General features: G+C 38.5%; 1 protein-coding gene across 2 annotated transcripts in view; it reads left to right on the top strand.

Annotated features, from left to right (window-relative positions):
- The window catches only part of LOC149083282 (neuroligin-3-like), a 335,669-nt gene that overhangs the window by 59,013 nt on the left and 260,234 nt on the right, over positions 1–16,422 (top strand). For both annotated transcript variants that reach the window (XM_089236507.1, XM_089236506.1), the window contains exon 3: positions 7,548–7,698. In XM_089236507.1, the coding sequence (XP_089092633.1) occupies positions 7,548–7,698 (151 nt within the window). The remainder of the gene's footprint in view (positions 1–7,547; positions 7,699–16,422) is intronic.

Genomic DNA, 16,422 nt, shown 5'->3' with positions numbered 1-16,422 from the left:
ACCAGTATAGATTATTTCCCATTGATATAGAATTAGCACTCGCCATGCTTTTTGGCGGAGAGAAAATATGGCTGCTTAGGGAAAGTCAAGTTAAATGGTGGGAACACTCTCACTCACGACCCAGGAGGATGGATCCTAATGATGACTAGCAGGCGAAACATATCAGGGGTGGGAACTGTGCAAAAATTAACATCTTGTGCCATCCTGCTCCAATAGTGTATTTTCGTATTTTTCTGCACCAAATAGGCAAAATAGCAAACTTTGCTTCAGTATGCCCGGAATTTCAGAAAGCACTGCAAAAAATTGTTGTTACTGCTTGCCACGAAACGATTTTTTCCAAGACAAGTGTGTTTTATTCCATTGAACTTAATCTATCAGCCCTCGTCGGGCTTTCTATTGCAAAACCCTGTTAATATCTGTAATCATGCAGTTGAAGATAGTTTGTAATGGTCTTTCAGCTTTAAAGTGCAAATGTGAGTAGGTTACAGTTTTAAAAAAAAAGTAGCCACTAGAAGCAGCAGAAACTACTGTAGTTTTGATCGTCATTGGGTAAAATCCAGATGTTTTGTGAAAAAAAATAATTCCGGGAGTACAAAGAGCATGTCCGCCGAATTACAAATGCCAATTTAGAAACTTTGCCAAATAATGAGCGTTAAATCACCAATGTTGCCAAATAACGAGTGTCAGATCGCCAATCTTGTCTAATAATGAGTTCTGAATCGCCAAACATTGTGTTGATTCTTCTGAAATTCTGTCCCATTTTGCAAAATTTTTTTCAGAGTATAAAAAAAAATTGAAAACTTATAGAAAATATTTAGCCCATTTAAACTGCTGCTGTTCCAGACAGCAAATAGTGCCCTCAGTAAGCAAAAATCATCTTAAATAGACTGGTGTGAAAAATTTTATGACAGCCGCTCTTGCAAACAAGGTGTCAGAAGCTTGAAACAACAAAAACAAGCTGATGAAAAGATGTTTGATAAAAAAAAGACAGTGCAGTTGTTTTATTTTGATTAGGGGTGAGGGTTAGTGAAAATATTCTTGTAAATTAATTTTGCTGCTCCAATTTATAAATATCTTCTCAGAATCTTAAATTTTGCTGCTCCGAAATGGACTTTGTCACTTCCCACCCCTGAACATATTAACGTTCATGGCTAATTGATACCAGCATAAGAGGTGATGAAAGGTGAGTGACCAAAACTTCTGTTTTGTTATGAGAGTGGCCAAATGGTTTATTTACTGTGAGCTAATTTGTGTGATATAGTAATTTTGAGATTTTCTGGTTGATTGCAATGTCTTGTATGTCTATACATCTTTACGTTCGTGAAGGACTCGGAGGAGCAACTATTTTGAACAATTTGGCTTAAACTTGTATCCGGCCCATGGGCCTGAGGCCCCCCCCCCTTCAATATTTTTGAAGACATGGCTCACCCACCCCCCAAAAAAAATTCGGTGTGAATGGCATCCTGATTTTGTATGATGAAAAAAAATTTTTTTAATAAAAAGTTCTTAATTATGAATTATATAATGGAAAGTATCTGCTCAAAATTTTAGTTATTTTAAATACTTTCCGTGGTTTTAGGCTTTCTTGTTCCATGCCAATAATTCTCTCTCTTTTCTTCCCTGCCCCTCAATCCCCTCAGTTCCACCCTCCTTCTGTGCCAATCCTTACTGCCAGAAGGCACGACTGACGAAGTCTCTTTGAGTGGGGTGGGGTCTTTTCTTATTTGCCTGACCAAACTCAAGAGTCTCTTCTTTTGTTCACTATGACCAAGGGACGTAGGAGGAGTGCATGACACCAACACGAAAGGAAGCCCAAAGATGTGTGGTGGGCGAGGTGTCGACACAAAGAAAACATTGGGGGAGGGGGAAGCTGTATGATGCTGGTCGTCCTTTATATATGACGCTCAAGTACGCAAGAGAGAGAAGACGCATTGCATTGTTTTTTCGGAAATTATTGTGGGGGGCTCAGCTCCCTTACAAAATTTATTGGGGGCTCATATGTCCTCAGTCCCTAGATTCCGGTGCCTATGTGTGATGGTGAAAATCAGAAGGTCAATAATATTGAAACCAAGATAAGGAAAATTACACTCTGTACGAGATAGGCACCAGAACCTAGGGGCTGAGGCCATTTAAGTTCCCGCAATAAATTTTGTAAGGGGACAAAAATATCAGGGGGAAAACAGTACATTCTAAATGTCCATTCGCAACAAAGAACCGAACGACTGATGCCGAAATATTTTTTGAGCTCTGTTGTAACAATATTTGACTGGGAGGGGGGGGGGGGGTAGAACACAGAAGCAAATAAGCAAGTGAATTATAATATTTATTCAAAAAAATAATAAAAATAAATAAACAGTTTTCAAAGGTTCAAGAGCCCCTCTGCCAGAACCTCAGCTCCTCAAGAACTTCAGAAAGTTATGGTGATTTTATAGTTGGTTTTTTATTGTATATAATGATCCACCCGTTGGCGAATGTTGATTATGTGAAAAAATTAATTTTTCGGCCACACCCACTTCAATATCTGTCTTAGATGTGAAGCAGGTTGTGTCCGGTCTTCAAAGGTCTAAGGAGCTCCTAGGCAGGACCGGAACTAGAGGAGGCAACAAAATTTTAGGGAGTGGCAATTTTAGGTGGGAACAAAGAATACCAGGGTTTAAGCTATGGTCACATTTTTTGCAAAATGAAAAAGAAAATCTTAGAATGTGAAAGAAGTAGTAGCCACTTTTGCAAAATGTGTACAGGAGATAAGAAATGAGAAGACATCCAACCATAAATCATTAGCATTGTAGCATTTTGCTAAAGCTTTTCCCCCCATTTCCGTTTTTTTTGGTGAAGGAATTTTTTATCTAACGTAAACTCTGTCACTCAGTCATTCTAAAGAAGGCCTAATATACATTGTTGGTATGTGGGGGGGGGGGAAGGGCTACAAATTGGTTACAAGAGACTCACTCATTCATTCATAAGAAAAATATAGCTCACAAATTAAAATATTTCTTCAGTTGAAAAAGTATTGATGTGACAGAAAACCCCATCAAATTTCTGCATTTCTACGGTAAAATTGGTAATTTTAACACTAATTTCTTTAAGGATCACCCTTTTCCTGACCCTCAAAGCAATGCTGATGATGATTATGATGTCTATTCAAAAAGCCTCATTACTGAGAGTAAATGTGGCAAACCATTATAAAGGCATAAACTATTATGCATATACATATACTACCAGGATTAGAGAAGTGATAAACCATTGTAAAGGCATATACACATCTGAAACGCATTGCTAGAGACCACGGTAACCAAAGTAAATGTTCAGAAAGTGATTGTTGATGCTCAAAAGCCATTGTTGCCCTACAGTTTCTTGCCCATTTAGGGCATTTGCCCTGCTCTGACGAAATTTTAAATACAAATACAACGCCACAACAGGCAAATTGCCCAACGAGGTGGCTGACTTAAGAACATCATGGATCCCCGAGCCATTTTTTGGAGGCCCTACCTACTACTACTACACCACACATGCACCCCGCCCACACCCCCGCGGAACCCCCCAACGAATCGGTACATGCGGGAATGTACGTGTAGTGAAACCTGACGTGAAGTTTTGTTGTTTCTCTGTAATGCTTGTTATGTGTAGTGCTGCCATCTGCCACTAGTTTTTCTAACTATGAGTGAAGTGTTATGATTGAATGATTTATCGTTGTAGGACTGTTGCTCTCTGTGGCAAGACTTTTTAACGGGGAGATTGGCTCGCATTTGCGTCTTGAAGTTGGGAACCACAGAAAACCAACTTCAGCCGACCACCACTGTGGGGTTCGAACCCGGATCCTCGCATCGCGAGTCCGTCACTATAACCACTCGACCACCACAGCGGCTAGTAGGCAGCTAAAGTAGCATATCGTTCAAGTCAGGTCCCATTTAGTATATATGCAAAATTTGGTGATGATCGATCTAAAATTGTAGATTTGTATAGAGAACACAGACACACAATCAATTTTATGTATATAGATTTTAAATTGAAAATTGATTCAAAAATGTTAGAGAAGTTATGTATTGATAAGTTTTCTTTCCATGTTTAGCGTGAAATTTTTCTTCTATGAACACAGGGCCGTAGCATGCCTTGGGGCCCCACTGCAATACCTCGGTTACCCCAGCCTAGTTACAGTAGCTATGACAGAAGACATCACTCTCCCTTGTTAATACGACAGATGCAGGAAGCTGGCTAAGTAAGAAGATACCAATGTTTCAGGAAAAGAAACATCGTTCTAGGTCACAGGTCCCCATGAGGGCAGAGATGAATTTTCCTTTCCTGAAACATTATCTCCTCACTTAGATACAGGAAACTGGCTGTCATATAGTAGCTATTCCAGAAGGCCTGCCATTTAGGGGGCCCGTTGCCCCCCCCCCCCCCCATCTTTTGAAAATACACCAAAAATAGTGTGTATACACATATACATACATTGAGTACATGTACTTTGGTTCCCCCCCCCCCCGAAATGAAAGTAGTCCCCCTCCAAACGAAATTTCTGGCTACAGGCCTGTGGCCATCTATGCCTAAGCAGATCATCAGTATATCTTGGTAAGTATTAGCTCATTAAGTTCCTCTAATTTTGGGGACATTTCGCGAGCACATTAAAGGCTTATACAGGTATTCTTGAGGCCAAAAGCTTTTACGACAAGCATTGTTTGGAACAAGAATTGTTATAGAAATCAAAAGTGCAGTAGGACCAGTGCCGTCTTAACGCATAGGCCCACCCGGGGGTCTCAGGAGAAGATGGGCCTCACAAAAATGAGATTCTGTTGAAATTTTCTAGAATTCATGAGGTAGGGCCTCAGGAAAACCAATTGGCCCGGGGGCCCATGATGCTCTTGAGACGGGTCTGAGTAGGACCTCGATTATCTAAGGGTGGATTATCCAGAGTTCAAAAATTACAAAACTACAGAAGGTGTGAAAGAGCCGATCATGAAATTATTGCTCAGACAACTCAAGGAATTGGGGTAATATTATTCGTTGATGGTGATTAGAAGAATGGGAACAGAGTTTTATTATTGAAGTTATTATGATCAGAGATCAGTGTTTCCCAAAATAGGCAATATCGCCCCTTGGGGGAGGGAAGGTCTAGGGGTTGATGAGAGAAAAAAAAAAATTCTGAAGGTGGGGATGGACCAAAAACTTTGTGGGAAAATGCAGTGTTACCCACCTCCTTCTCATGTTGAAAGGCACACTGCAGTGAAACAGGAAATTCTTTTTGTCATCCTGTGATTTTCCAATCTAGCAATCACATGTATAGAATGTTTGGTGCCAATACCGATTTTATAGTCCCCATGGTGGCCTGGGATTTCTCAAGCTCTGGCATATAGGGACAGGGTTTGTATCCTCCTTGAAAATCCTTGGGAAAGTTCATTTTCAAGTCTTTAAAAGTCCTTAAAAAATCGTTGCAGTCCTTGAAAAACATTATAATCATTTTCAAGTGCTTGAATTTTTTTTACGTGTATTTCTTCCATCAATTTTCGTCTTACCCCTCCAGCTAAACTACGTTCTGCTGAGATGAAAACGAGCGGAACAACAACTATGCGTTATGGCAGTGTTTCTCAAAGTGTGCGTCGTGGCTCCTAGGGGCCTAGTTATTTTGTCAGGGGCAAGACCGTAACTAGGATTTTTGCTGCCCCCACCATTTTTAAAATTCGATTATGTTATAATGGTATTCTTTTTTCCATCTGAAATATGCCTCCCCTTAAATTTTTCCATTTGGGGCGGTTGCCCCCTCTAGTTCCGGCCCTGGTGACAAGCTGGAGACATAAGTGGATATAGACTTGGAAGTCTGGGGGGGGGGCATGGTCATTATTGCTAGGGGGCGCACGATGATGATGATGCCAACTCATATATACATTAGATCAGTCGACTCTACCTTTGACTCTGGGGAGCCCCTCTTTATCTCCGCCTATGGCTGGAGATATTGATTTGTATTTTGTATGCTTATTTATTTCTTGAAGGGGGTTCTTTTATAAGTAAAAATATCTACCAAACTATTCTGGGGAGCTGTAGATGAACCATGAATTGGGCAAGACTGGGCCACTGGTAACAAAATGTTGAGAACTACTGAGTTACGGGACAATGTTCATAGAGGAAAAACTGGAAAAAAATACAAGGAAAAACTGTGTCATCCATTGATCGGCTGAAACCACTATTTCTCATCAACCCTAAAGTGGAGTCAGTACCTGTATCTGCAAATGCATCAGCCAAACTGACTGACACTCCTGGTTCTGTGACGAAACAGGTCGGAACCACTCATTATCACTGATGCTACCCCACAGTATATGATCACCTCTTACCCTGATCACCAGGGAGGGAGTGTTTCGCATCCCCGCAATTGACCCCTTTAAGAGTTGGGCCAGCGAACTCGGGTGTATCACGCAATCAGAGGGACAATACGACCATCTAGCAACAGCAGCAGAGTGTCACTACACACCACAGCATGAGGTTTTATATTTCTATGTCTGCTTTCTTCTTAATAATCAAGTTTAATATGTGTCATTATAAATAATAAATGATTGTTATAAAAACAGTGACTTCAAACTTGTTGACAATGGTCTGTTCAGACCTTTTTTTGTAGTTTTGTTTTTGTGAAAATTTCCTTTATTTTTGGGAAAAGGGTCATTAATTTTGTGAAAATTAAGTAATTTTTAGGAAATCTAGTTTATTTATCAGAAAAGAAATTGAATGCCAAATCCATGGTTTCATTAATTTATATTTTGTGAAGTCTTTTTTGAATCCGGAATTTTCTAAAGAGTTCGAAAACAGACTGGAATTTCGGTTGGACAAATTTCCCCCCTCCCCTTAACCAGGAGAGTGTTTCTATACAGGGGAAAGATCTCATGAAGGTGTTGAACATTGAACCAATATATTCAGTGAATACCGTAGTTTCAGATCATTCAAACTGTGTCACAAATCCTCAAAGAATATCCTGACATTTTTGATCACTTACACATGGGAACAATATAAAATAGCTTCAAATTCAAAATCAAGCTCATATACTGGTACAAAACAGAGCACTAGAACAAGTGGATATGAACAATGAAATTTTTGAATGTTATTCTCCTGTAGCTTATCTCCCAAAGAAAAATGGACAAATTCGTCTATGTGGAAATTTCAATCCACAATAAATCCTTACATGGTAACTTATCCAACATCTGAGGATATTGTTACAAAGTTGAATGGCTGTGTACAGTTTAGTGTCATCGATCTAGAGGATGCAAGTCAAAATCATGGAAAAGATCCTGTTCTAAGCAAAGTTTATTCTATACCCAGTCTGGGTTGGCATGCCATTGATGATTTTTACTGTCTTAGTAAAAACTTTGTGTTTCTATGTTTAAAATTAGAATAATTCTCTCTATGCAATTTCAGAAGTTTAAATGTTTTGGAAGGGCAAATGGCATTCACACGACAATATAACTACTTCAGATTTAATGTGAAACATTAAATGAGTTGAATATTCAATCGCTGTATTTTTTATAGTGATACAAAATTTAACCTTTTTCTTATTGCATTATTTTAAGCATGATTCTGTGAAGCACAGTGGTTATCCAGTTATGATGTATATTCATGGTGGAAATTGGGATCATGGCAGTGGAAATTTGTTTCCTGCTCATATGCTGGCAGCTCAAAAGGTGATTGTTGTTACATTCAACTATCGTCTTGGTCATTTAGGTATGTAAATAGCTGCACCATTCCTATTCTTTGAGGCCATATACAGTAGACTCTCGGTAACTCGACACCCTAAAAGTATCGACAAACATGTCGAGTTAGCGGGGTTTTGCTCTAAATTTTTGTCCGATCGTTTTTGTGTACACAATTATATACATTCAAACAATTCGATTGAATAAAATAATTCTCTCATTAATTTTAATTCGGGGTTGCTTCATAATAGAATCAAAACATATATAAACAATTTACCTTATCAAAAATAATCAAGTATATTTGTTTTTCTTTCTGCAGAGAGAACAAAAATTCTTCTACACTTTTCAGTTTATCCCGCGATTGTTATTCTTTTCCCGAGTGCGTAGGAATCGACGTATCACATCTACAGTTTATAGTGCATCATGGCGAGATGGTGCACATACTTCTTCATCTGAACTTTCTGTGTGTGATTCAATTTTTTCAGAACACTAAGTACTTCCTCTTTGATTGATTGATTCTAGAATATCATCGTCCTCTAAAAGTCCTGAAGTTACAAAGTCAACGTTCAAAAATTCATCCTCTATAAAATCACCTGTAGCGTTATTTATGCTTTCTCCACACGTAATTTGAGAAGAATCTTCGAAAAAACTATCGTTTTCCAAAGACTCGGAACAAAAACCAGCATGACGAAACAGTTCCGAATGCTTTCATCATGACTGACTTCCACGCAGAATCAATCATTTCAATAGCATCTAAAACAGAAATTTTTGCGTCCATTCCAGCATCCACAAATTCACAAATTTTTTTGGTCTGTAATTTTCTGTAAAGAGTTTTCATACTTAGGATAATTCCTTGATCCAGTGGTTGTGAAATTGCTGTTGAATTAGGTGGTAAAAAGCATAATTTTATTGCAGAAAGGTCCGCTATTTTTGGATGTGAGCGGTGCAATTATCCAAAATAAATAAAACTTTTCTTTTCTCACTTAAAAATTTTCTATCTAACTTCCTCAACCATTGTTCAGAAATCTCTGATGCCATCCATGCCTTTTTGTCGCCATCATAGTCCACAGGAAGAGTTTTAACATTTTCAAAGCACTGCAGGTTTTTTGATTTTCCGAATAACTAACGGTTTCAATTTTTCAGAACCGTCTGAGTTTGCAGCCAAAAGAACTGTCAAACGATCTTTGTGTTTTTTACCTCCTTCACATTTTTTGCCTTTGAGGTCAAGCGTTTGATTAGGCAAAATGCTAAAAAATAAACCTGTCTCATCACAATTAAACACATCTGCATCTTTATACCCTTCTATCATTAGTTTCAGAATATTATTTTTCCAATTATCAACAGTTTCTTGAGATGCAGATATGCTCTCTCCACAAACTTTCCTAAAAAGAATGCCATCACGCTCTTTGAATCGGGTCAACCATCCAAGAAATCGTAAAACTGAGTTCCACCGAAAACATTTATACAACAGACGATATCAAAACTCCCAATAGATAAGATTTTCATCATTATTGGATGTTGACAATGTCCACACTTTTTTTGACCATGAAAAGAATGAAAGACCTTTTTTGGAAACTCCACTAAAATGATAAGCCAGCCAACAGGTTTTAAGCATTCATTCTTCACGTACACGCCCCCCCCCCAATGCAGAAAAGAGACCCATCATAGAGAAGAAACAAAGGATTGTCAAAGTACCCATAAATAATATCAAAAAATTCTTAGAACTGGTAACAGAAGGCCAATTTTAAAAACTAGTTTTGGTGAAGGGACAAAAATCATAGTCGACTTAAGCGGAGTTAAGCCAAACATGTGTCGAGTTAGAGAGGTTTCCCTACATTGAAATTAGTATTGTGCCAACCAAGAGAATAATAGGTGTCGAGTTATCCACGTGTCGAGTTACCAAGAGTCTACTGTAATTCAATTGAAAACATAAACAGTGTTCATCGTTAAAATGGTTTGAAAATATTAATGCCCTAGTCTCTTTAATAAAATCATACTTGGTTTCTGAAATTCGGGTTTATTAACTTTCCTGGATTAAGTCCCGGAATGAGGAAAGGTCACGGAAGTCCCAAAAAAGTCACAAAATTTTAGTGAAGGTCACAGACTTTTTTATAATTCTCCTGAGATCTTTTTTTCAATTTTCCCCCTAACATCTAGGCTTTGGAAAAAGCTGTGGCATTCAATATTTTTTCTCTTCTCTCATGTTTTTTTTGCCCTGGAGGAATGGATGGGTGAGTAGCAACAGAAAAGAACAATGCCAATAGGCAGGGTGGGGCAAAAACCTATTTAGCGTGGATGAACAAAAAAGAACTTTTCTTTCTTTGCTTGTAGGAACCTTTCAACATCTAATATTCCCCTAAAGCTGAGGATCACATGATGACTCCTGGGGGTAGGGGGTGGATTGGCACAACAGTAGGGAGTCCTCTTGGGAACTATTGGTTTTCTGCAGAAAGGACATGACCTTCCCTTACACTGTGGAGCAGGGCTGTTGGATCTTTCGCGGGTCTGCAAGTCAAAGTTTTCCCTGGGTGAGAGCTCTGTCGTGAATTTATAGTATGAGAAAACAAACAATGATGGTGATTGTCCCAGGCCTCGGGGCTGCAGCCCTGAGAGGGGCCAGAATTTTTTATGCTCTGCGAATGAAAGTTTTTTTTAAAATAATTATTATTCATTTTTTTTAATCGCATCAATTTTTACAAACTAGCTATAGTGAATGGTGAAATCTTACAGTATAAACATGTGACAGAACGAGAGACATTCACCATTAATTGTGTTGCAATGCAACATTTAGGAATATATATATATAGGAACTCGCCACAGTCTTTCTAAAGTGTGCTACTTCGTGACTCCTAGGGGTATCGTGGCAAGTGCGACAACCCAGCATAACTACCCAGGATTCTGGTCTGGCGAAATCGGTGCAATCGATACACAAAGGAGAGAAACAAATGATTTCAAAGAAATTTCTAGTTTTAACAAAAGTAAATTTATTAATTCTTTAACAATTAAATAAGTTAGGAATAACAGAATTATTTCTCAATTTTCATACCGTACGCCAATGCAAGTCCGTTGTCTCATCAATCTAGTCCGACTGCAGGAGTTAGGCAATCTTTATCGGATCACACGTGCCGTGACGTCATCGACCTTGGAGGAAGGTCACGATCCGAGATGAAACCTCACGTGGCGGGAAGAGCTGCAAACAACGGCCGAGATGATGATCGGAAGCAATGATCAATGCGGAACCATTCATCGACCTTGTCGGAAGGTCACCACCCGAGACGAAGTCTCACGTGGCGGGAAGAGTTGCAAACTCAACAGCCGGAAATGACGATCGGAAGCGATGCGGAATCATAAGACGGACGGATGAACGATGACAGGAACGACAACGATTGACTAGAGATGTGGCATGATGGGTCCGGAACCAGCTGGCGATGTAATAGCAACAGAGTGACGAATTATTTCATACTTCAGATGACTCACCCAAAGGCGACCACCTTCACCTAAAGTGATGTATCTCGAGTTGAAAGGCGAGAACGAATGCGGGTTAATGTGAAGTGGCGGCGGGAATTTATACCTATAAAAGGAAATACGGAACGATCCAACTCCTGGGACCGACCATCTCAGAAAAATACACATCAGAGCACAGCCAATAGGAAAATACAACATCTAATTTACATAAATAAATGACAATAGATTTTTTATAGGAACTTTTGCAAAAATAAGAATGGCAACAACAAATTAACATGGCGATGTGATCAAGATCGCACATTTTACCGGACTATGAACAATGAAAATATCACAGACTAATTGAATCAACCGTGCACTGTTATAAAAGGTAAGATAACATAAATTCTATTAAAGATTATACAATTACAACTATATAAACATGTTTCAAAAATAAGAGATAGAGGCAGGTTTGGCAAATTCCCCAAAGGTTTCCAACTATTGTTACACATGCTGCAAATGATGATTTGTGCGTGAAGTGGCTCTTTTATATAGGAAAATATCTGCACAACTTTTGGGGAACCGCTGATGAACCATGAATTACGCAAGGGAGGCAGCTGACAAAAGAGAGCCCTTTGAAATACGGTGACAAGCTCGGGATCTTAGACTGATAACAAAGCATGATGATAGAGCAAATAACAAGTGCCTCATATCAGACTTGGAAAAATGTGAATAGGAAAAGGAATACATGAAATCCATCCTTCAGGAGGGCCCAGCTGGGTTGGTCTAGTCGAAGCTGTCATGATTTTTAATGGGGGGGGGGGGGAAATCATGACAGCTTGATATCCACAATCATGCATTGGTGGTGACTGAAAATGAATTTCAACTTTGGGTATGAACATGTTGCAGTTGGTTTTTGATTCTGAAAGTCGGCACTGTTATGGAGTGGTTCAAATTGGGTTAAAAACCTGAATTTAAACTTTTTGAGTTGAAAAACAATCCTGCGAAGTAACTAGTTTTTTTTCCAATGCTGTCAAATAATGAGTGTTAAATCGCCAATGTCTCAAATAATCAAGGGTTAAATTGCCATGGTCTTAAATATTCAAGGGTTAAATCGTCAATTCCATCAAATAACAAATGCTAAATCGCCAAACATTTCTTTAACTTTTTCTCCTTGAATAAAAAAATTTGAATAGTCAAATTGCTAAAACTAACAAGATTTCAGCAGGAATCATGCCCACAAAATTAGGGGGGGAAATTTTAATTAAAGAATAGATATTTATCCATAATCATTTTTTCACTTTTGATTTGGAACATAAGTAGCATCTACTGAGCACTGCCTGATGTACCAAAGAACATTTTTAAGTTTCCAAAACCAGCTTACTTCTGGTCAAAGTCTTTTTGACTGGAGTTGCCACTTCTACTCATGAAAGAAAGGTAGTGCCTCGATTTCACAAACTCATGGCTACCTCAACTGGGTCCTCACCAGGGCCGTCTCAAGAGCATCGTGGGCCCTTAGACCAAGTGATATTTTTGAGGCCGTACCTGACCCATTCTCGAAAAATTCAACTACTTCTCATTTTTCTGAGGCCCCTCTTCTCTTGAGGCCATGCGTTAAGACGACACTGGTCCTCCCACTTGGTTGTTGGAGAACCAATGTCTCAATTATTGAAGAAAATCGGCCCAAGATTAGCTATAAACAGTAAATGAGCCAATTAGTCGCTAGCTGAACTCAGTTTTCTTAACCTTCAGAAAATAACGTTCAGGTATCTATGTTATTTTAAATCCTAAATGAGCTCAACCTATGGTCCAAATGTGGCCTGCCTCAAGTGGCCCCAGCACACTTAGAGATATCTTAAGTTGTTTGCAGCACATTCTTACCTTATTTAAGTGACCTGGGATGTTGACAAGGTTAGTGATTCTCAACCTTTTCAAGCCAGTGGCCCGGTTTCATTTATTTTTGCGATTCAAAGGCTTGGTTAAACACATTACCTACAGAAAATGAATGAAGAAAAATTATACGTCTCTCTCTAATCAGCCCCCCCCCCTCCCGGCTTTTGAAAATACATTAAAAATGGTGTATATATATATATATATATATATACAAATACAATAAAACCTTGTTAAGTAGTCACCCTATCAAGTCGTCACTACGGTTAAGTCATCATTTTTCTTCAGGCCTTTCCATTTCTCATCGACAACAATGTTATTAAACCATTGTTTACTCGTCACTATGAAAAAATTTGAGAAAGTAGAACAGACTATTTTTATGGCTCCCATTTAAAAAAAAGCTTGTTAACAGCATTGCCATATGCTTAAAAGTCACCATAAAATCCTATATACCCAAACGGAACAGTTTAAGTAACGAAAGCTACGTTGGGGAAGTTCATTTGCCGACTAAGGTTTTTGGAACGTTGGGGACTGTCCAAGTTAGATCTCATTTCTGCAGGGGCTCAACTGGAGAAACCACGAGACACCCAGGCTCTGTCGCAAGAAGCAACGTAAGCACTTCGCCCCCCCCCCCCCCCGGGAGGGGAATCCAGGGCATTTCCGGCAGTACCAAAATTTATTGATACCTCAAAGATTACACATAGTGCAAGGACGTAAAAAATTGTGTGAATCGAAGAATCAAATTAATCAAGTCAAAGTGCAACGCAGGCACGGATAATAAATAATCGGAGAAGTCATAGGCTCTACTAATTTATGGCTTGAAATTTAAACAAAATATCTTTGTTTAAAAAAATTAAACATTCTTTCCCAAGTTGAGGTCTTCTGTTTACTTTTCTCTGCCCTGGGCCTCTCCACCAAGTCATAAGTGTTCGAGATTACTTTGTAGTTGTATCATGAACTACTGATGAAGAATTAAAATACTAAAATATATATTAAATTTTTGATGTCTATAAAATTAATGTGTTATAGAGATTTCTATTATGCAGAAAAGCTATTTATAGCTTTAGACTAACAGTACCTTTCACCACAATAATTCAAGTAATAAGAGATAAAAAAGGTAAAAAATTGCTATTATTTTTTCTTTTGCAATCTATAAATTTTATTAATATTGTTATTTTGATTCATACTTTAATAAATGTCATATTACTTTAAATTTATACGATTTTCAGAACATCGCACATTGAAACTGATGGAACTCCGCCTAAGTCGTCACTCTGCTTAAGCCGTCATAATTTTCGATAACTTGGGGTGACAACTTAATGAGGTTTTACTGTATATACAGTCCCCCCCCCCCTCCATATTCATTTTTTTTTTTCCTTTATTGGAAACTTTTTTTTGACAACATCGTCATTCATGTGTTTTGTTTACAAAATTTGAGTTGTGCTTGTATAGGATGGCCCACACTTCTAGTGCTTCTGATAATGATTTGAAAAGACAAATAAAAGTAAAAAGTTGAACGAGAAAAAATGGATATATTGAGTATGGCGAAAGTAAGTCAATACCTGCTGTAGTCTGCCATTACGGAATCAACGTATCTACGGTGAGATATATCAAGAAAAAGGAATCTGAAATTCGTTCAGCCATAGCTATAGCTGCACCCGTGGGACTCAAAACTTGGCAGCGCCTACGGGATCCACATGTTTCTCGTACAGAAAATGCTGTTTTTGTGGGTACAAGACTGATACAAAAAGGTATTCCAATTGATTGTAATATTTTAACAGAAAAGCCAAATTTTTACTCTTCCATAAGGAAAAGGCTTTTGTGAAACGTTGATTTCATCAAAATTTTATGCCAGTAAAGGTTGTGTCATAGGTTTAAGAAACAATTCAGATCACGCAAGGTAAAAATCACTACTACTTCACCAAACACCAACTCTGGCCATATCGCTATATTGCAATTTACTGCCATTAGTGAGATGGGTTGGAAGTGAAGGCGCTGTCTATCGGTGGTCGCCTCGAGTTCTTTAGGGAAAATATCTTATCTATATCCTCCCTTGGGTTTGAACCCGGGACCCTGACAACAACCTTCACGGTGGTAGACGAGCATCTTACCACCATGCCACTCAGGCACTGTAAAAATCACTGGTGATCAAGGCTCTGCCGACCAGGAGGCAGCTAGAAAATTTCCAAAGACTTAGTGGAAAATTATTGAAGTGAAGGGTCATGCACATCAAAACTTGTTTAACGCTAACGAAACTACACTATTTTGGAAGAAAATACCGCAAAGAAGTTAAGCAAGCGAGCTCCTGGTTTTAAGGCAAGTACATGATAAAGCCCAACATCGATTTTCAAATCTGTGAATCCGTGAGCATTGAAGGGAGGGAGCTCCCCAATTGGGAACATTCGCCGTTAAAAGGTTAATCCAATCCAGGGAAAGTGTTTTTATACCCTTCTTATTATTTGTCCAAAATACGGGGAGCTTTTGCTTATCCATGTTCCCAATTGGGAACATACTTTTGATTAATTCAAAAAAAATATTTTTCCAAGATAATATTGCCAAGAATGATAAGAAATGCTCATTGAGACAAAAAAAAATTTTATTCGAATTCCAGGGAACTTTTCCTATAATTGTTCCCAATTGGGAACATTGGCCACTACTGATTATTCTAAGTGCAATGCAGAGGAGTGGCATTCCAAAAAACAATTTATTGCTTTTTCCCTCTCTCTGGTGTGTCTCAAAAGGAAGTAAAAGTATCAAATTTCACATTCCGATGTTTACATGCAGCACCCACTTTTTTCTGTGACTGACGTTCCTCCCCCCCCCCCCCCGCCTTCCCTCTATGTTTTGAGTGATTTTGTTGGTATATGTTGGTCTTTCAGTTCTCAGTTGATATCTGGTCTCGTGACTTTCTACACCTCTTTTTACCATCTTTTTTGTTATACTAGTAGCTTATTTGACTGAGTTTGAGAGAATCTGATATATCACATCTATCTGATGACAAATTCGAAATGTGCCAGCTACTGCCTGATGAAAATGAGCGGGTCACAAATGAGGAAGACATAGATGACAACATGCTTGGCCCGGTCGTTCCTGCAGATGTTTGTGGATATCTGTGTTTTAAGATCACCATGTAGTTCATTTGTGGGTGAATATGCAGATCCTATCAACATGCCATTTACATCAAAAATTGTGTTCCAAAGATCAGATAATTACCCAGTCAAGAAAATAAGAAAACATCATGTGTCAAGTGTGAAAAGACTACAACCAAAGAAAAGTACTGAATTCGACCAAAATATAGGAAGCTAACCTACTGAAGCAATCAGTCATAAGTTTCCTGAGCTAAGTGCAAGCCGACTCGATTGATATTTTTTTTCAAATTTTTATGGCAAGAGTACTTCAGTTACTTGCCTGAGATTACTAATAT

This window comes from Pholcus phalangioides, unplaced genomic scaffold (genome assembly GCF_987345545.1).
Source record: "Pholcus phalangioides strain wild (caught in Gottingen) unplaced genomic scaffold, Ppha-v1.0 ptg000009l_1, whole genome shotgun sequence".
Classification (NCBI taxonomy): domain Eukaryota; kingdom Metazoa; phylum Arthropoda; class Arachnida; order Araneae; family Pholcidae; genus Pholcus; species Pholcus phalangioides.
Note: the sequence above shows the minus strand (reverse complement) of the source record. Positions and strands in the feature narration are given on the sequence as shown.